Genomic DNA, 22,182 nt, shown 5'->3' with positions numbered 1-22,182 from the left:
AAGTCAATAATAGTTAAAACTGTGTGTTATTAGAACACAAATTGATTGACAGCTCAGTAGGATGCTACAGCAATGGCCAGAATGAGACCAATAGAAAACCTAAAGCACTGTAGGAAAAAAATGGGTTAAAAACAGAATTAAATCCATGTAAGGGCCAGTGCTGTGGTATAGCAGGTAAAAAAAGAACGTAACAACAGACACCACAGAAATAAAAGGAATCATCAGAAATTACTACAAGGACCTGTATGCCAGCAAACAGGAAAATCTATCAGAAATGGAGAGATTCCGGGACACATGCAATCTACCTAAATTGAACCATGAAGACATAGAAAACCTAAATAGACCCATAACTGAAACACAAATTGAAACAGTAATAAAGGCCCTCCCAACAAAGGAAAGTCCAGGACCAGATGGATTCACTGCTGAATTCTACCAGACATTTAAAGAAGAACTAATCCCATTTCTTCTCAAACTATTCAGAACAATTGAAAAAGAGGGAATCCTCCCAAATTCTGTCTATGAAGCCAGCATCACCTTAATCCCTAAGCCAGAGAAAGATGCAGCACTGAAAGAAACTTACAGACCAATCTCCCTGATGAACATAGACGCAAAAATCCTCAATAAAATTCTCGCCAATAGAATACAACAACACATCAGAAGAATCATCCACCCAGACCAAGTGGGATTCATCCCTGGTATGCAGGGATGGTTCAACATTCGCAAACCAATCAATGTGATTCACCACATTAACAGACTGCAGAAGAAAAACCATATGATTATCTCAATTGATGCAGAGAAAGCATTCGATAAAATTCAACACCCTTTCATGAAGAAAACTCTAAGCAAATTGGGTATAGAAGGAACATTCCTCAATATAATCAAAGCAATTTATAAAAAACCCACAGCCAGCATCCTATTGAATGGAGAAAAGCTGGAAGCATTTCCACTGAGATCTGGCACCAGACAGGGATGCCCACTCTCACCACTGCTATTTAACATAGTTCTGGAAGTTTTAGCCAGAGCCATCAGGCAAGAAAAAGAAATCAAAGGAATACAAATTGAGAAGGAAGAAGTCAAACTATCCCTCTTTGCAGACGATATGATCCTTTACTTAGAGGATCCAAAGAACTCTACTAAGAGACTATTGGAACTCATAGAGGAGTTTGGCAAAGTGGCAGGATATAAAATCAATGCACAAAAATCAACAGCCTTTGTATATACAAGCAATGCCACAGCTGAGAAAGAACTGCTAAGATCAATCCCATTCACAATAGCTACAAAAACAATCAAATACCTTGGAATAAACTTAACCAAGGACGTTAAAGATCTCTACGATGAGAATTACAAAATCTTAAAGAAAGAAATAGAAGAGGATACCAAAAAATGGAAAAATCTTCCATGCTCATGGATTGGAAGAATCAACATCATCAAAATGTCCATTCTCCCAAAAGCAATTTATAGATTCAATGTGATACCAATCAAGATACCAAAGACATTCTTCTCAGATCTAGAAAAAAATGATGCTGAAATTCATATGGAGGCACAAGAGACCTCGAATAGCTAAAGCAATCTTGTACAACAAAAACAAAGCCAGAGGCATCACAATACCAGATTTCAGGACATCCTACAGGGTAGTTGTAATCAAAACAGCATGGTACTGGTACAAAAACAGATGGATAGACCAATGGAAGAGAATTGAAACACCAGAAATCAACCCAAACATCTACAGCCAACTTATATTTGATCAAGGATCTAAAACCAATTCCTGGAGCAAGGACAGTCTATTCAATAAATGATGCTGGGAAAACTGGATTTCCACATGCAGAAGCATGAAGCAAGACCCCTACCTTCCACCTTACACAAAAATCCACTCAACATGGATTAAAGACCTAAATCTATGACCTGACACCATCAAGTTATTAGAGAACATTGGAGAAACCCATCAAGATATTGGCACAGGTAAAGAATTTCTGGAAAACACCCGGGAGACACAGGCAGTCAAAGCCAAAATCAACTATTGGGATTGCATCAAATTGAGAAGTTTCTGTACTGCAAAAGTAACAGGAGAGTGAAGAGACAACCGACAGAATGGGAAAAATATTTGCAAACTACGCAACAGATAAAGGGTTAATAACCAGAATCTACAAAGAGATCAAGAAACTCCACAAAAAGAAAACAAACAACCCACTTAAGAGATGGGCCAAGGACCTCAATAGATATTTATCAAAAGAGGAAATCCAAATGGCCAACAGGCACATGAAAAAATGTTCAAGGTCACTAGCAATCAGGGAAATGCAAATCAAAACCACAATGAGGTGTCACCTCACCCCGGTTAGAATGGCTCAAGCCACTATGGAAGTCAGTCTAGACATTCCTCAGAAACCTGAATATAACCCTACCATTCGACCCAGCCATCCCACTCCTTGGAATTTACCCAAAGGAATTTAAATTGGCAAACAAAAAAGCGGTCTGCACCCTAATGTTTATTGCAGCACAATTCACAATAGCCAAGACCTGGAACCAACCTAAATGCCCATCAACGGTAGACTGAATAAAGAAATTATGGGATATGTATTCTTTAGAATACTATACCGCAGTAAGAGACAACGAAATCCAGTCATTTGCAACAAAATGGAGGAATCTGGAACACATCATGCTGAGTGAAGTAAGCCAGTCCCAAAGGGACAAATTTAATTTAAAAATTTTTAACCACTATTTGAATTTACCTCTAAAATATTGTCTGCATGTTGTTTATATATGTAAGAAGCAAAATAGACAGTGAAATAGAGACATATTTAGACTGACAAACATCAAGAAGAACTCTCATCTACTGCTTCCTTTCCCGTATGCCTCCAAAGGCTTGGCCTGGGCCAGTCCAAAGCCATGAGCCAAAAAATTCAATCCTGGTATCTCCCATGGGTGACAGGGACCAGCTCAAGGTACCACCTGTTGCTCCCAGATTGTGAAGTAGAAGGAATTGGAACTTTGGTCTTTTTGACTTTTCACATGTTGAACATGGAACAGTAAGCCTCTGACTATAATGTACATTAAAGATATGTTATTTCAAAAATAAAAAAGGAAGGAGTGGAGAAGGAAAGGAAATATTATGTTTTCAGAATTGTATTTATGAATTACATTGAATCTGTTCTCTTTGTATTAATATCATATTAATGAAAATTGATGAGAATTGTGTTATAATAATTGCAATGCATTTGCTGTGACCCTGCGAATCTGATGTATTAATAAATCCCTTTTAAAATTAAAAAAAGAGTACCTGGAACAGAGGATGGAGCTGGGACTTGAACCCAGACACTTAGATATGGGAAGCAGGCATCCTAACTGATGTGTTAACTGAACTTCTGCCCCTGGATCGATTATTTGCAAACTATGCAACAGATAAAGGGTTAATAACCAGAATCTACAAAGAGATCAAGAAACTCCACAAAAACAAAACAAACAACCCACTTAAGAGATGGGCCAAGGACCTCAATAGACATTTTTCAAAAGAGGAAATCCAAATGGCCAACAGGCACATGAAAAAATGTTCAAGATCACTAGCAATCAGGGAAATGCAAATTAAAACCACAATGAGGTTTCACCTCACCCCAGTTAGAATGGCTCACATACAGAAATCTACCAACAACAGATGCTGGAGAGGATGTGGGGGAAAAAGGGACACTAACCCACTGTTGATGGGAATGCAAACTGGTCAAGCTACTATGGAAGTCAGTCTGGAGATTCCTCAGAAACCTGAAGATAACCCTACCGTTTGACCCAGCCATCCCACTCCTTGGGATTTACCCAAAGGAATTTAAATTGGCAGACAAAAAAGTGGTCTGCACCTCAATGTTTATTACAGCTCAATTCACAATAGCTAAGACCTAGAATCAACACAAATGCCAATCAACAGTAGACTGGATAAAGAAATTATGGGACATGTACTCTATAGAATACTATACAACAATCAAAAACAATGAAATCCGGATATTTGCAACAAAATGGAGGAATCTGGAACACATCATGCTGAGTGAAATAAGCCAGGCCCAGAGAGACAAATATCATATGTTCTCCCTGATCGGTGACAACTAACCGAGCACCAAAAAGGAAACCTGTTGAAATGAAATGGGCACTTCGAGAAAGAGTGACATGAGCAGCCCTTGTCCTGACTGTTGACGTACAACTTAATACTTTATCCCTTTTAGTACTTTTTTGTTCTACTTAATACTATTGGTTGAACTCTGTAATCAACACACAATTGTTCTTAGGTGTTTAAAGTTAACTGAAAAGTGATCTCTGTTACAAATATAAGAGTGGGAATAAGAGAGGGAAGAGATGTACAATTTGGGACATGCTCAGGCTGACTTGCCCCAAATGGTAGAGTTAGAAACATACCAGGGGATTCCAATTCAATCCCATCAAGGTGGCTTGCACCAATGCCATCTCACTAGTCCAAGTGATCAATTTCTGTTCACAATTGATCATAATGAAAGGACTAAGAGTCAAAGGGATCACATAAACAAGTCTAGTGCCTGCTCATACTAACCGATAGAATAAACAAGGGGGAGAGCAATCAAACATGGGAAGCGAGATACACAGCAGACTCATAGAATGGCAGATGTCCTAAACAGCACTCTGGCCTCAGAATCAGCCCTAAAGGCATTTGGATCCAGCTGAAAAGCCCATGAGAGTATTTCAGGCATGGAAAACCAAGACACGCTGGCGAAAAAAAAAGACCTAAATGAAAGATCTCTGTGAGTGAGATCCCAGTAGAAAGAACAGGTCTTCAAAGAAGGAGGTACCTTTCTCTGAAGGGAGGAGAGAACCTCCACTTTGACTATGACCTTGTCTAAATATGAGTCGGAGAACTCAAAAGGCTTCCATAGCCTTGGAAACTCATGACTGGAGCTTGGGAGATTACTGATGCCATAAACAGGAGTGTCAATTTGTAGAGTCAACAACAGGAGTCACTGTGCACTTACTCCTCATGTAGGATCTCTGTCCTTAATGTGCTGTACATTGAGATTTAATGCTATAACGAGTACTCAAACAGTATTTTTCACTTTGTGTTTCTATGTGGGTGCAAACTGTTGAAATCTTTACTTAATGTAAACTAAACTGATCTTCTGTATATATAGAAAATTGAAAATGAATCTTGATAGGAATGGAAGGGGAGAGAGAGCGGGAAAGTGGAGAGTTGCGGGTGGGAGGGAAGTCATGGGGGGGAGCCAATGTAGTCCATAAGCTGTACTTTGGAAATCTATATTCATTAAATAAAAGTTAAAAAAAAATCCTTCTAACTGTGGTTTGATAGCTTCATTTTACAGAAGGGGCCGGATTGGGTTTTGGAAGCTTTTTTTTTTTTTTTTTGACAGGCAGAGTGGATAGTGAGAGAGACAGAGAGAAAGGTCTTCCTTTGCCGTTGGTTCACCCTCCAATGGCCGCCGTGGTCAGCGTGCTGCGGCCGGTGCACAGCGCTGATCCGAAGGCAGGAGCCAGGTGCTTCTCCTGGTCTCCCATGGGGTGCAGGGCCCAAGCACTTGGGCCATCCTCCACTGCATTCCCTGGCCACAGCAGAGAGCTGGCCTGGAAGAGGGGCTACCGGGACAGAATCTGGCGCCCCGACCGGGACTAGAACCCGGTGTGCCGGCGCCGCAAGGTGGGGGATTAGCCTTTTGAGCCACGGCGCCGGCTGCTATTTTTTTTAAATTTAAGGTTTATTCATTTATTTGAAAGGCAGAAATATATAGAGAGGATAAAATCTTTCATCCACTGGTTCACTCCCCAAATGGCCAAAATGGCCAGGACTAGGCCAGGCCAAAGCCAGGAACAAGAGCTTCTTCTGGGTCTCCCATTTGGGTACAAGTGCCCAAGGACTTGGGCCATCTTTCTGGAAGGTTTTTTAAGGTCACAGAGATGGTGTCATTTGTCAAGCTTTTGACCAGGCCAAATTTCTCAACCCAGAAATTCAAATGTTATGGTTCCTGAAGCTAGTAATTCTCTCACCAGGAGGTAGACTGTCCTTGTTTCACAAAGGAAGAATCAGGCTGAGGGCCAGAACCTGGTGCACTGACCCCCGTGTTCCCTGGAGTTTTGGCGGTAGCGCCCCTGCTCATATCCCTGACTGAAGCCTCCTGACCAGGCACTTGATTCCATGGCTCCTAGCCTTGAAACTAGTGACCTCATTACCATTCAGTACTTCATACTCTGTACTTGGAATGTGGAGTCTTCCAGTTTGTAAACTGCCCCTGCCCTGTGCTTGGCTCAGACAACTCGGCAAACTTCTCATTTTCTGAGATCAAATTGGTGTGGTCCTTCAGATCCTTGCCTGTCCAGCAAGTCAAGCACTTTCTTGTTAGTGTTCCCACAGAATCTTTCAACCTGTCTTGAGTAGACTCTAATAGGCAGAAGGCCATCTCCTTTCTATAGTTCCTTTCTTTAGGAAAGGGCCCAGAGCCTCCTGAGTGTCTAATCAAACAGAGGAACGTGTCAGAGTGGAGGCTTCAGCCTGTCACAGAAACTGCAGGGGTATTACTGAGCCAGCACTGCCCAGAGGTCACGCTGCGGTCCTGTTCTGTGTCCCAGAACGCTCAGACACATCCTAGACCCTCCCCCTACACCACTCAAAAGGCCAATTTTTTTTCTTGCTTTATTGTGAAACACATGAATAAACACATAAAACAGCAGGGATCCTCTCAGGCTTTAAAAATAGCAAGGAAGGAGGAAATCCCAGAAACTTTTTTTTCAGTTAGAAGACATAAGAGCCTGGACCAAGAGTGTGGAAAGCAGGTCAGTGTCAGCAGAGCTGAACCCCAGCTCCTTCTCTGTCCTCAGGGAGCCCTCCCCCCAGCAAGCAATACACAGCAAATAACTAGGATGTCCTCCTTGCTTGCCCCCTTAGGGGACAACTGAGAAAACAGAACGTAGCATCCAGTGTCACTCTGACCCCTCCCCAGCTGCCCTGGGACCCATGCCTCCATACTTGGCATTTACTGACACCCATCCCAGCTCAGACCCTGGCCAACCCACAGGTGCCCAAAGTTTGCCGAGGAGGGTGTGAAACAGATCTTTCATTTGCAGTTGTCACTGGGGCCGTTTCTTGCTGCTTATCTGTCTGCTGGCCTGCTCTTCCAGCTGCATGGCCACACGCAAAGCCTTGATGACATCTGGAAGGAAGGGGCAGTGAGACACATGGGGTTAGTGGAGTCCCAGAGGCCCCCATTCACTCAGAGCAGAGCTGCCTCTGCCACTTTGCCTGGGAGCCACAGAGGCCACCACAGTCCGCTGGCACCCATCCAGCCGCACCCACCTCGCAGAGCCGAGAAGTGCTTGGCTTGCTGGACCAGGGCAGATTCCGCTTTGTTCACAAAAGTCTCCAGGTCATAGTCTGGCTGCTCGGTCATCTTGGAGAGCTCAAGCCAGCCTGGTCCTTGCTTTAACAACACAGGAAAGACCCTATCAACTCAGACACAACCAAGTGACTTCTGCACATCATTCTTGGGGCTGTACATGCAACACAGATGCCTGCACAAGATGCCACCCCTCAAGGGTCAGCATTGTGGCATAGCAGATAAAGAAGCTCCACTTCTGACCCAGCACCCTGCTGATGAGCCTGGCAAAGTAGCCAGAGGATGGTGCAAGTACTTGGGCCCCTGAACCCACATGGAAGACCCGAAGAAGCTCCTAGCTTCAGCTGTTGTGGACATTTGGGGAGTGAACCAGCAGGTGGAAGATCTTTCAAATGAATTAATCAATCTTAAAAAAAAAGACGCCACTCCTCTGTCCACAGCCCATATCCTGCCCCCTCCCCCTCTCTCCTGGGAAATCCTCAGCATGATCCATATTCTTCCTACTCAACTTGTCTCTAAGCCCTGTGTTGAATGAATGACATCACTGTTCTTCATGCCCAAGCCTGAAATCTGAGTGGCAGCTCTATTCTTTCACCTTGCTGGATATCAAAACCTGCCAATTCCATTCCCTAAATAGTTCTTGGGTCTTATCCCATGGCCAAGCACACATGGTCTAGGCACCAAATTTCTCTGGGATTCTTCCCAACTTTTTCCTTACTTCTTCCACCTTTGCTCTTCCTTTCTAGTCCCCAAACCAGGATCCACACTGTGGCCACAGGAATGCATCCAAAGCTCTGACACAACCATGTCACCACTCTGCCAAACTGCTTCCAATGGCTTCTCCTCTCTCAGTAATGAAGTCTGGGCACTTGGCATAAACTACGTACAAGACTCCAGCTTTAGGGCCCTGCTGCCCTTTCCACAGTGCTGACCCTCCGAGGGCTGTGCCAGGGTAGATCCCCAGCCCCTCCCCCAAGAGGGCCACCTCCCACCTGCACAATTTCCTTGAGCTCTTCCTTGGCCCTCTCTTCCAGCTCCCTGCTCTGAGTTGTGGCTTCACTAAAGCTGGACACCTGGGAAGACAGTTCATCCTCTTCATTGGAGAACTAAGGGAGCCAAGAGAAAGACAGTGTGGCCCAGTCCCCACCTCTGCAGGCCCCATTTCTGTCTTGCCTGTCCCCACCCTGCCCCTTACATTGCTTGCAGTCCGGGCCCCCTTAGAGCTGGCTTCCATCTCTTCTGTTTCCATCTGAGTTAGCTTCTCTCCACTGGGCCCACTGTGGGGATTCAGTTCCTTGACGCTGAGGAAACAACCAGCTCTGGGATCCCACAGCAGCTCCCTGGCACCCACCGCAGGAAGGCAGCCGCACCTGGGATACAAGGGGTGGAGGAGCACCTTTGCCTTCAGCCAAGGAGAAGTGGTGTAAAGATAAAGCCGGTCTGGTTAAGAAACAGACACGGCTGATTCACCAAGGCCCAGAGAGGAAGGGACAGACCTGGCATCATGGCTGAAATCCCAAGCCTCAGATTTCTGAGTCACAGGACATAGCCGACACTGAGGTCCCCAAGCCTTCCCCCTTCCAGCATTGCCATTTCCTTCCCCGATGCCAGCCCACATCCTACCTGGCTATAGGTACTAGTACCTGTCTGCATAGTGGAGTGGGTTTAAAGTATTTTCACAGGAACTTACTCCCGGTGAGATCATGGCAATCTGCCAAAGAGGGTGAAGAATTAAAACTGCAGGCCTAAACCTCCTTCCCCAAAGCTGAAACCCGGTGGGGCAGGGGTTGTATAGTTCCGGTTCCTTATATTTACAGCTGCACCTGTGTGAGGATGAGGGGCCAAAGCTGTGTAACCCTTGCCTCACCCATTGTTCCCCCAGATGTCCTTTGAACTCCCGGCGCATGCTAATGAGTTTCCTTCGGTGTGGGTTGATTTGCTAATGAGTTTCCAGAGGTGTGGGCTGATTCGATAATGAGTTTCCCGCGGGGTGAGATGATTCGCTAAATGGTGGAATGTCTCTGAAAACCCTATAAAAACCCTGACCCTTGACTTCTCGGGGCTGCTCTGTTCCTGCGTGTTCAGAGAGCACCAGCATGCTGGTTTCAATAAACCCCTTGCTGATTGCAAGAGAGTGTCTCTTGGAGTCGTTCCTTGGGTGGCGGATGTTTCTCGACCCTAACAAGGGAAAGGATGGTTCGAGGCTGAAGATCACAGGGTGAGGGCACTAGACACCCTGCTCCCAGAGAGGCTGCCAAGACCCACAGTTAGATGAGAGCACTCAATAGCACCCAGGCTGTGCATACCCAGCTGGTAGGGAGAGGCTGTTCCCTGGAGGGAAGGGAGGGTAGACCTCACCTTGAAGGGTTTGGGGATAAAATGGGTGGAGGATGAAAAATCATTCAAAGCTGGAACCTCATGCTTTGGTCTGTTTTCTAGGCTGAAACCCAGTGAGCCTGAGGGAAGCCATGCAAGACAGGGCTTGGCTCTCTTGCTTACTCGGAGGCTTCTGAATGCTGAAACTCCCTTCTCACTAGGTAAGAGAGGAATGACCCCCCCCACTCCACCGCCACCAAGAGCTGCACCTACACTCAGTAAAGGAGGTAGATCCTTTCCTTCACACGTGGGTGGGCAACGAGGTGGGTGCTGAAGTCAGGTTAGAGCCTGGACTCCCCAGGCAGCCGGGTCCTGAGCCTCCTGCCCACAGACAGAACGAAATGTCTCTTTGCAAAGCAACTGTTTCCTCCTTCACCATCACCTCCAAAGCTACTGCACTCACCATGCAAGTCCTTGAGTTTTCCCTGATAAAGGAGTCCCTGAGCACCTGTGTCAGCTTGCTCTCACAGAACGGGGTATGAGCCTCATTCTGTCCCAGGGCCCTGATGCACTCCTGTGGAGCAAGAGCAGCAACAAGTGAGGTCCCTTCTTTCCTCCTGTGTAACCGCTCCCTCCTTTCCAGCAGAACTCCAAGGTAGCCCCTCCACACTCATCCCACTGCCTTCAGGGCCAGGAGACTCTTGTTAATTTCTGCACTCTCCATGCGGGTCTGCCAGTCAGCGCTAGAAGTGGCAGCACCTTGCTCATTCCCTGCCAGATCCACCAAAGAGAATTTGCCATGCATTCTCCCTTTGGCTCGAAGAAGAATCTGGAAGCAGGCATGGGACCGGGAGGAGTTGGAGATGGCAAATGTCTGCCCAGAGGTGCTATAGCAAGAGGACAAAGAAAGGCTATTGGCCGGTGCCATGGCTCAGTAGGCTAATCCTCCGCCTTGCGGCGCTGGCATACGGGGTTCTAGTCCCGGTCGGGGCGCCAGATTCTGTCCTGCTTGCCCCTCTTCCAGGCCAGCTCTCTGCTATGGCCCGGGAGTGCAGTGGAGGATGGCCCAAGTGCTTGGGCCCTGCACCCCATGGGAGACCAGGAGAAGCACCTGGCTCCTGCCTTCAGATCAGCACTGTGCGCTGGCCGTGGCGGCCATTGGAGGGTGAACCAACGGCAAAGTAAGACCTTCCTCTCTGTCTCTCTCTCACTGTCCATTCGGCCTGTCAAAAAAAAAGGCTATGAGCTTTTGGGGTCACCAGGCCCCCGGCACCCCAGAGTCCAGGCCACCTCAGTCTCTGGTGAGGGAGGGACCTGGCAGGACACTAAGAAGTCCTAAGTTCCTGTCCCAGACTTCATGCTGCTCTGCTTGGGCAGCAGCTCTCCCTCCAGACTAATCTGGCCTAACACATTTTCTTGACAGCCAGAATGGATTCAGTGTGAGGGCCTTGGCTAGACCTGGGGGCTCATGTGAACTTGCAGAAGGAAAGCAGTGTCCTGTGTCACACAGAGGACACGCAGGGAAGGGCGGGGGCTGTAATGAACCATCTGGTAAAGCTGACGGCCCTGCAGGGGACAGCACTCCTCCAGGGCCTCCGCAGCTGCTCAGCACCACAGTGGGCCATGCCTAAGGCCTGATGGCAGTGTTCCCTACTTCTCACAGAGGAGTTACGGCTCCATTACTTCCAGCCAGGAACAGACCTAGAGCTCCTAACTTCCACCACAAAGGGATGAGAGAACAAGGAAAAACCCAGAGAAGTCAGGAAACATGCCTCCAAGGTAATAACAGCCTGCAAACAAAGCCTTCTTTGGTAAGATGAAAGCATTCTCAGTTCTGATGAGCTCTGGACTTTGTAGCCTTTACCAAGCTGGGGGGAAGCCACACTCTAGAAGCTAAAATGGGCTCAGGGCTACCCTGCCACCTGAACCATGCGTTATCTGGCCTGTCCTCTTCCAGTGCTCTGACCTGCAGGTGCTGCCCATGTCGATCATCCTGATGACATCATCAGCGGAGTTGACCAGGTGCCCCTGCAGCCCCACCACCTGTGCCTGTTGCTTGCCATCTTCCAGCACACGCAGTTTGGCCTTCTTGTTGAGCAAGTCGAACAGCTGTGCCAGACAGGAAGCAGGAGGCTGAGACCATAGTCACCCTACCCAACTCCTCCCTCCTACAGAGCCCCCATGGCAGCTGGACAAGGACAGAGAGAACCCAGGCTGACAGATCCCAGGCCAGCAGAGGGCATTATACTTGGGATCTGAACCAAGCTGCCTTGGTTTGAAGCAACTCTGCTACACTATCAGCTGTGCCAGCTTTGGCAAGTTATTTAACCACTCCAGCCTTGTTTCTCATCCATGAAGTTGAAACCACAAAGTGCTTCAGATAGTGCTTAGTATACGGTACCCGAATATGATAAATATTAGCTACTTTTAGTACTCAAATCTTGCCCTAGGGAAGACAACTCCGCAAAAACCGACACACTGTTAGGAAGCAGAGAGAGGTATAGGAGAGGAAGGGGCAATTAGGAGAATGAACGAGTACAATCAGGGAAGCAGGTGATGGAGAAGGTGGGTCAAGGGATGATGGTGCACCCAGGCAAACCCCCATCTGAGATGGAGACCTGAGGAGTCGTCCTACTATTCCTGTTGATGAAACCATCAGATAAAATCCTCTACTCATGCAGGGCAGGTGGTCCATCAGAAGTTTGACAGCTAACAGGTTGTTGGGCTGCTATCAATTGCTAGCAGAATTCAAGGTTTTAGAAAGTCAGAAACCCCAACAGCATAAACAAGGAGCTCCTTGCCAGCCACCTTTCCATTGTAGATCTCAAAGAATGTCACATAGACTTCCAGGCCCAGGTTTCGGTAGCGAGGCTGATTCTTCAGCAGGAAGACATCTCGGGCTGAGAGAGAGTGAGCCTGGATAAGTAAACAACCTGCCTTTCTGTGCCCAACCCCAGTGCGACAGAATGCAATACCTACAGGCCTTTCGATGCATTCTGGGCTTTACCAGCTAGGTCTCCACCCATAGTCTGCAAAAGGAAGGGGGAGAAGACCCTTGAGGGAACAGGCACTCGGTGCAGCAGTTAATATGCTGACTGGGACACCAACATTCCATTATCAGAGTAAGCAGGTTCAAGTCCTGGGAGGTTCTAGCTTCCTGCTAATACACAACCTTGGTGGCAGCAGATCATGGCCTAAGGGCTTGGGCACCTGCCACCCACTTGAGAGAACAAGTTTAAGTTCCTAGCTCTCGGGGCCAACATCGTGGCATAGCAGGTTAAGGTGCCACCTTTGATGCCAGCATCCCATAAGGGTGCCAGTTTGAGTCCTGCCTGCTCTGCTTCCAATCCAGCTCCCTGCTAATGGCCTGGAAAAAGGAACAAAAGATGGCCCAAGTGTTTGGGTCCCTGCCACCCATGTGGGAGATCCAGAAGAAGCTCCTGGCTCCAGATTGGCCTAGCTCTGGCCACTGCAGTCATCTGGGGAGTGAACCAGTGGATGGAAGATCTCTCTGATCTCTGTCTCTCCCCCTCTCTGTGTAACTCTTTCAAATAAATAAATAAATAAATAAGTTCCTAGCTCTTGGCTGTTCTGGGCATTTGGTGAATAAACAAGCAAATGGAAGTCTCTCTCTGCCTTTGTCACACACACAGACACACAAGGCCCTTGGTTCAGGCCAGAATTCTACTGGTTCCACTGCAACAGTGAGACACACTGTTACAAGCCAGGAGGAGGCTGGATTTAGATCGACCTCAGCCCACCCCGCATCTGCTGTGGTGAGAGCATATGGAGCATCTGCACTGAATTTCTGGAAGCAGCTCCCTGTCCTCCAGGCCCAGTGCTGCACCACAGGAAGGCTCTCCCCATCCAGCCCTGAATACTCACACGTGTCTTGCCACTTCCTGTCTGGCCATATGCAAAGCAAGTTGCTTTTCCCCCTTCAAAAATTGTCTGTACCAGTGGCCTTGCTGTGAATCTGAGAGAAAAGATGCAGAGGAGGGTAAGAGTATTTGTGGAGCCATCCCTCAGTATCTGCATGGGATTGATTTCAGGACCCGTACCCCGCAACCCGATGCCACAATCCACAGTTACTCAAATTCTTGTATAAAATGCCATAGTATTTACATATAACCTATGCATATCCTCTCCTATTCTTCAGCTCCTCTATATTTCATAATACCTAACACAATGTAAACTTTATATAAGGAGTTGTCACACTGTATAGCTTAGGAAGCAATGACAAAGGGGGAAAACCTGTGCATGTTGAATACAGATACATTTTTTCCTGAATCTTTTTGACCCATGGTTGGTTGAAGTCATGGATCCAGAACTTATCGATACAGGGGCCAGTGTTGTGGTGCAGGTTAAACCAGCACTTGTGAGACAGGCATCCTACATTGGAGTGCCAGTTCTAGTTCCAGCTCCTCTGCTTCCAGTCCAGCTTTCTGCTAATGTACCTGGGAAGGCAGAGGAAGATGGCCCAAGTACTTGAGTCCCTATCACCCATGTGATAGACCCAGATGGCATTCCTAGCTCCTGGCTTCAGCCTGGCTATCATGAGCCAGATGTGGCCTACGCCTAGTGTGTCAAACTCTGCTCCAGAACTTTCTGTGATGATTGGACAGTAGCCACTGTGCTGTCCAATAGTATCCACTGCCACATGTGGCAACTGATCAACTGAAATATGGGCAGTATAAATAAGGCACTGGAATTTGAATTTAAGTTTTATTTAGATTGATTTAAATAGTCATATGAGTCTAGTGTGTGTGTGAGCAGAGCTGAGGTTCCCTGAGCCTATTAAGTCCAATGGGAATAGGGGTAGCTGACATAGACACCAGGAGGACCCTTGGAGCCTGTGCAGCCCAGCCTCAAAGTGTACTGGATGATACCTCACTCGTGATCCATTCAATAAAGCTGCAGAAAGGGATGTGACAAGTACAAAATGGGGCTGTCCTGGCTTCTAGCACTGACCCCAGAAAACATGAGAGGCCAGCAAGGGGTTTCAACTCCAGGGTGTCTGTGCGTAGTGTTGCCAAAGTATCCTGCATTTAAAAGTGGAAAGCGTCAGTGAAGGAGGACACAAGGAGAAAAAAAAGACCAACCTGTAGACAACTTCATTTAAACTGTTTCATCAACTGCAAAGTCAAAGCAGAATGCTTGGTTCTCCAGATACTTTGTTAAGTCCACTTTTAATCTGGGTTCGTGTACCAAGACAAGACACTTGCTAGGAATGGAAATCACATCAATTTCCTTCTTGGCCAATTCTGCAGAAAGAGAATTTTAGGAGGTGCTTGCTGGACGCAGAGGGACTCACGTGACAGCATCTTTCTGACAACTGCTTCCCTACCTTGTTTACTCAGCGGGCGGGCGTTTCCTAACGCAGACACATATCCTGTGCTCTTCAATCTGCTGGAGCAGAGGAGGCCATGAGCCAGCAGAGGGCAGAGCAGAACCAAAAGCAAGCTCGGGGGTGACTGCAGTTCGTGATAGTCGGCTGTGCATTTTATGAAGAACTGGGAGAGAGGAGCTCATAGGCGATGGAAAGGCTAATCACTGTGATGAGACCAGTGCATGCTGTATAAGTATCCTGATACCACACGGTGCCCCATAAATATGTACAATTAGTATATGCTAATGGAATGTATATAAAACCTTCATGGGATGTAAAGAATATTAGAGTTCTCAAAATTTTTAGAAAGAGCAAGTTTGTCCAGACGCCCTCCTCTCTAACCCCTCATCTAGCCATTATGGGTCAAGATCTAACACTAGTACCCTTGCCTCTCCCATTAGCTACTCCCCAGGACGAGGTATCACTCATTTTTTCCTAGTTTCCCCACTCTGTTATCTATAGGAGGTCTCAGAACTACTTTCATGGTCATTAGTAAAAATCTAGCCAACCTCATGTAGTAGGCAGGGAGTAGAGTTCAAGCCCTCCCTTCTGGGCCTCATGAGCTCCAGCCCTCAAAAAATTCACAAGTGAGTGAAGACTCCTGGACTTCATTCCTGTAAAGGTACGTTTCCTGTCCCTCAGTTGGATACCTACTCAGGGAAGAAGGGGCAGGCTACAAAAGGAGGTAAGAGGGAGGTCGGTTGGCAGAGAGAAGAGACAGAGAAGGGGAAAGCAGAAAGGAAGGAAGGAGAGGGAAGCAGAGAAAGAGGAAGGCAGAGAGAGACAGAAGGAAAGGGGGACAGTGAGAGGCACGAGCAAGGAGTCAGAGGTGGAAATGCACGTGGATCAAGAAATGCAAAGGCCGACCCACAGAGAGCCCAGGGAGCGTGAGCTAGAGAGGCAGTGTCATGAAAGTTCACTATTTGATGTCATGCCAGGCCTACCAGCAACAGCCCTCCATGAGTCTGTTAGCAGGCAAGATCTCAGGACTTGCCCAAATCTAGTGAATAAAAGCTACAACTTTAAGAATATACCCAATTGGCTCAGGTGCATTTTAAAGCTTGAGAATTACCCTACATTTAACACTACTTACTAAACGTCATTTTAACTGTCATTAAAGTAGTGAGGTTTTTTGGTTGTTGTTGTTTGTTTTTTGTTTTATTTTGTTTGAAAGACAGAAATTTGGTATCTGCTGGTTCAATCCCCCAAAAGCCCATATCAGCCAGGGCTGGGCCAAGCCAAAGCTAGGAGCCCAAATCTCAATCAGGGTCCCCATGTGGTAACAGCGATCCAACTAGGTGGCTCATGATCTGCTACCTCTCAGGGCGCAAAACAGTGAGATTGCTGGATGTTTGTGAGGGCACGAGATTCCAGCCCTTAGAAGTGCAGGCTGCACTTCAACCTCAGGCCAGACAGCCTCCATTTCTGTAAAGATGCAACTTGATCATTCTCGTTACCAACTTTCTCGCAGTGAGTTCGTATGTAATGTGTTAAGAATACAACCATTTGTTTTCCTACAGAAATTTTAGTTCCAGAGTTTAGCAAAGAGGAACGCTCCATGACTGACAAATGATAGATTTAATCAGGTAACTCTGAATTGATTATCTATAGTTGGGAAATTTCTGAGCAGCTGCTACTAAAAACAGCTAATTTCCTTTTTCAAAAACTGTAAGATGTAGCACTCATCCCACAGTGAGACATGTATTTAAGGTACTCTGCATTTCAGATACAAAGTAAATATATAGTAATTTCACTACAGGACGTTTTTATTAAACAGCCAAGCACGTAATTACAGGATTTTCAGTGTAAAATTACTGTTGCTTTGAAACTTCAGTATTTTGCTCACCCACATGGCAATGTTTTTCTTTCTCTACAGCCCCAGTCATGTGCCCTGAGCCCTCCCCAGCTGCCACTTTCTCTCCCCACCTCCCTATTATTCAGTCTGTCCTATTCATCTTTTTTAATCAATTGTAAAAAAAAAAGTGTAAGACACTGATGTGTACTTTTTCCCACTTTATCCTCTTTGTTCCACACTGGGTAACGATGTTCCTAACTGAAGGCCCAGACCCGGCCACTCCTGGGTGCTGATGACCAGCTTTCTCCTTGTCTTCTTCCTCTCAGTCAATCTCAGTGGCCACGACTCCTGCCAACATGGGCCAGCTAACAAGCATCTGAAGTGGGGGAAAGTAACCTGATTTGTGCTGGAATCAGCAGAGCGTGCCTGTAAACCTCACACTGACTGATCAATTGACCTTGGATAAATCATTTCCAAACCTAGGAAAGCCTCCACTAGTGAAATCTGTTAGCTAAATCCCCTGTAGCACAGTCTGTGTTTCCAGTTGAAGCTTGCAGTTAATTGACCCCCTCCTTTCTTGTAATATATAGCAAGGGGCCACAGAAGAACACAAAGAGCAAGTACAAACAACGTTAGATATGACGGCCTCACCACCAGAGTACTGTCACACTATTTATTGTATCCTTCATCTGTTCAAATAATAAATCCAGCTTCGATATCCCTTATCTGAAATGTCTGAGACCGGAAGTGTTGCAGATTTCAGAGTATTTCAGATTTTTGAATAATGGATGTTCAACCTATATCTCTTCTTTGTTTATTTTGTACTTATCTGAAAGGCACAGCAACATAATGAGAAGGTGAGAGAGAGAGAGAAAAGAGGATGGGGAGAGGGAGGGAGAACCTCCATCCACCCTTTCATTCTCCAAAAGCCCGCAAGAGCCTGGCTCTTTTGGCTGAAACCAGAAGCCAGGAACTAACTACATCAGAGTGTTCCATGTGGGTGGCAGGAACCCAGGTATTTCAGCCATGATCTGCTGCCTCCCAGGTGTACAGCCAGAAGCTGAATCAGAAGCAGAGGTGGGACTCCATCCTATGCACACTGATATGTGATATGGGTGTCCCAATCAGCAGCCCAATCCACTGTGCCAAACATCAGCCCCTTGGCTTGCATCTTGCAGGCACCTACTTTGTGCCAGGTACTAAGAGAGGAGAGAGAAGGGGCTATCGTTAGGTACACAGATGGGCTCCTGGCCCCTAAAATGAGTGTGAAAAATTATATGCAAGGTGGTTTCTTGGAAACATCTGCAGGCACCTCCTGAAGCTTGCTTCCAGAAGTAGACAGATAATAGTAGAGGTGTGAGCCAAGCTCAAAAACCCCCTGCTCACACAAAGGCACCTGGTTTATTGCCCAACATTTTGAGGTCCCATGTAAAAAACAAGTTGGTTCATATAGGACACAAAGGTTTGATTTCTTATACATATCTGATGCAGTATAAGAGATAAGCAAATCAAGAGCTGCCTTGCTTACACAGAATCAAGGTCCTCAGACACTGTGGAGCAGTTAACAGGATTCTTCTACTAGAAAAGAGAGGGCAAAGAATATCACAGTCTGGAGATTCCAATCCCATCTCCAAAAACACCACTGTTGGGCTAGGGGTTCGGCCTAGAGATTAAGACACTGCTTGCCATGCCTGCATCCCTTATGCAAGTGCCTGGGTCAAGTCAGCTCTGCTCCCAAATCCAGCTTCCTGCTATTGTGCAGGCAGCAGGTGACGGCTCAAGCGGCTGATTCCCTGCCATTCATGAGAGAGACAGGGACTGGGTTTCTGATTCCTGGCTTCGGCATGGTCCAGCCCTGGCCACTGAGGACATTTGGGTAATAAGTCATGATGGGAGCTCTGCCTCTGTCTGTCTGTCATTCTCCCCTTGCCTACTCACAGAAATCAAATTTTTAAAAATACCACCAATCAACATCTGCACTAATAAGTACAAGTACCATAGAACATAGATTTATCATCTAGAGTAATGGGTTTTACAAACAGGCTTTTTTAAAAGGTAATTATGGGGGCCGGCGCTGTGACACAATAGGTTAATCCTCCGCCTGTGGTACCAGCATCCCATATGGGCACCGGCTCTAGTCCCAGCTGCTCCTCTTCCACTCCAGCTCTCTGCTATGGCCTGGGAAAGCAGTAGAAGGTGGCTCAAGTCCTTGGGCTCCTGCAACTGTGTGGGACACCAGAAGAAGCTCCTGGCTCCTGGCTTTGGATCGGATCGGTGCAGCTCTGGCCATTGTGGCCATTTGGGGAGTGAACCAGCGGATGGAAGACCTTTCTCTCTGTCTCTCCCTCTCACTGTCTGTGACTCAACTCTCAAATAAATAAATAAAATCTTTTAAAAATTAAAAAAGTTAATTATGAAAAAAACATAACCAGTATCTAAGGGAATAAATAAGAATAGTACCAAATAACAGTATTAAGCTAGCAGGGTGATTTAACCAAAACTAATTCCTGAAAATGATAGCAATCTTCTGCCTAAATCCATAAGCACGACAGATAAAATAACAAAACTGTCAAAATAAGCTCCTTAATAGAATGTAACTTTTCTAATACAAGGTAAATAAAGAAAAAAGAGAATTGTTCAATGAGCATGAAGAGACCATGACAATTAACTGCCCAAAGAAAACCATCTGCCTATCAGGATGTTATAGTGTAGGAAAAACATGAAATAAAGGTTGCTTTTTTAGGGTTTGGTTTTATTTTTGTTTTTCCTGAAAGCAAACATGGAGGAACACAGCCATGTTTCAAATTAAGGGCTATTTTTCAAAAGAAACAATTGGGACTGTCCATCATAAAACATCCTGCCTCCTTTTGTGCTTTAAAGTCCATGTAAGTTATTTTGAGCTTATTGCTTTGATCAGATTTAGCTGTAAGTAATTATATTTAGTCACAGACATTTGATCTATAAATGGAATCTTATTAAAGGAATTACTATAAAATCCATGAAATTGTCAAGTAACAGTTCCATTTGATATGATTCTAGGAAAGCTTTACCCTGAAGAGAAAATGTAGTAAATTCATATACTGAGAAGATATTTGTTTTCAAAGCTAAAAATCAAGAGTGATAACATCTGTGATGAAGAAAGAATTACTATGTAATTATCTGTCTTAAACAGGTGCTAATTACTCAATAGTCAACCTCAATTTTTGGAAGTAAGACAACAGTTGTGTTTTTCTTCTCATAGATAACATGTAGGTCACATCAGTATACTGGGTGCTGGTCACTAAGTGCAATAAGAGGAGTGAGAGTCCTCATGCTCTTTGCCTGCAAGAGTATAAAAGCCATTGTTGGTTAACAGTACATACATCTTCACACAACTGAAATGTTTCACTCGGAAGTAGCATGGACACCATATCTTAAGTTCTCCGATCAGTGATTAGTTGTAGTTCCCTCATTCACTCTTTGGCCTTAAGTTAATTGCTTATGTTCTCTGAGCCTCAATTTCTTCAAGGGAAAAAAAGAGTCAAGGATCCACGTAAAAAAATAAGATAATGTATGTAAATATATTCTCTGACATGTAAAGACATATACAAATACTACTAAGATATATTAAAAAGCGAAAATCCATAAAAAATAAAGCATGCCCTAGCAATCTGGAGCTCAATATGTTCATTCCAGTTGAAGATCTCAGTGTGAACTTTACTACTAGTAAAGCTAAAGTAGCTATCACTTATTAAGCCCTGTCTATGTGATATCATTGTGCTGAAGGGCTGCATCAGCATTAATGTATTTAATTCCCCAACAATCCAGTGAAGGAGGTGGTGCTGCCTCGTGTGTATCACGGAGCATGAGGCAGGCAGAACAACCTTACTCTGGATTGATAAAAAGGAAAGCAAGGACTTCAGTCCAGGACTGACCCTATGGACTACATTCCTAATTGCTACACTCTTCTGACTTAACTACAACAAAATGGCTTACTACATTTATGTTATGTAGATTCTTAATAATGATATTTTAGCCCTCTTTGAAATAAGTCAGTAGGGGAGGAAGGGTGAGAAACACTGCCACCACTTGCTTTTTAATTCTGCACATCAGAGAAAGGAGTCAAAATAAAATGGATTTGCTCCTGATCCTACTTTCCCACACTGGCATAACGCATGCTTCCTCTTATGAGCCAGAAATAAGAGCAACTAACACTTACTCAGTGTCTACGCTGTGTCAGTAACTGCACTACATGATGTAGATATACTATCCTTTTCCCCCTCACAACCTATAGAATTATCTTCATTTTATAAATGAATAAATTAGAACATGATATTAAACAACTGGCTCAAATTCTGCTTCCAGCCAAGACAGAATAACAAGGAAGAGATTAATCTACCTAATGACTTAAACAGCTAAAAAATTCAGGGAAAATACATAAGAATGAATAGATTTCAGGCACTGAACAGGAGGCAGCAAATGTTAATAATTCCTGAGAGGGGAGAAAGAAACAGCTAAGCCCTATATTTGGTCAAGTACACTCTGCAGAGTTTTCGTCTCCATCTCTGGGAAGGAGAAATCCAATGAGTCCAGCAATCTCTCCTTGTTGAGAAGACAGATTTGGCATGAGAGACCAAAGTGGCTAAAGTTCATAAAACAAAATATGAAAAGGAGACAGGAGCACTGAGAGAAACTGCAGAGACCTACAAGAGCCCTCCCACCCCAAGTCTTAGCAGAGACTCAGTTAGCACTTTTGTGTCGGGAAACTCCCCAAGACTTGGAAAAGAACTACCAGAAAGAAGCAGGGAGAACACTCTCCAGAGCTTACATAGGACTAGGAATATTATTCTAATAAATCAGAGTGAGAAAGCCCTCATAATATATGAGACATCACATAGTCCAAATACACATCAACACAGGGAATTAGCCTAGAATTAGCCTAGACTGCTGCTGCTCTGGTCCCACCCAACATACACTGAAAACAAATCTTCAAAGGACCAAACCATTTCTGAGGAATGTAACAGCAAAAAAGCTCTACAACAAAGGTAAAAATATTTCATAAATATAAGAAACCTAGCACCCAACAAAGTGAAATTCATAATGTCAGGCATGCAAATAAGCAGGAAAACACAACCTGTAATGAGGACAAGAAGAAACCAATGAAAACCAAGTGAAATGACATAGATTAGTATACAAGGATATTGTCTACTATAAAATATATATATTCAAGAAAATAAGAATGCTAAGGAGGGATTTAAACATAATAAAATGTTTCATATTTTACCCAAATCATTTTATAGTAAGAATTCAGAATTATTTTACATATCAAAGTGACTTAATAGTTATGTCTCCTACTT

General features: G+C 45.1%; 1 protein-coding gene across 1 annotated transcript in view; it reads right to left on the bottom strand.

Moving 5' to 3' along the window:
- Window positions 1-6,944: 6,944 nt before the first annotated feature.
- Window positions 6,945-22,182, bottom strand: part of LOC138847470 (kinesin-like protein KIF2C) — a 68,887-nt gene continuing 53,649 nt past the window's right edge. Inside the window, exons 3-12 of the mRNA XM_070066294.1 lie at window positions 14,634-14,704; window positions 12,471-12,645; window positions 11,629-11,771; window positions 10,345-10,549; window positions 10,126-10,236; window positions 8,990-9,057; window positions 8,551-8,647; window positions 8,339-8,452; window positions 7,307-7,430; window positions 6,945-7,163 (exon numbers count right to left, since the gene is read on the bottom strand). Coding sequence (XP_069922395.1) covers window positions 7,081-7,163; window positions 7,307-7,430; window positions 8,339-8,452; window positions 8,551-8,647; window positions 8,990-9,057; window positions 10,126-10,236; window positions 10,345-10,549; window positions 11,629-11,771; window positions 12,471-12,645; window positions 14,634-14,704 — 1,191 coding nt within the window. The 3' untranslated portion in view covers window positions 6,945-7,080. The remainder of the gene's footprint in view (window positions 7,164-7,306; window positions 7,431-8,338; window positions 8,453-8,550; window positions 8,648-8,989; window positions 9,058-10,125; window positions 10,237-10,344; window positions 10,550-11,628; window positions 11,772-12,470; window positions 12,646-14,633; window positions 14,705-22,182) is intronic.

Source organism: Oryctolagus cuniculus, chromosome 21 (assembly GCF_964237555.1).
Source record: "Oryctolagus cuniculus chromosome 21, mOryCun1.1, whole genome shotgun sequence".
Lineage (NCBI taxonomy): Eukaryota > Metazoa > Chordata > Mammalia > Lagomorpha > Leporidae > Oryctolagus > Oryctolagus cuniculus.
Note: the sequence above shows the minus strand (reverse complement) of the source record. Positions and strands in the feature narration are given on the sequence as shown.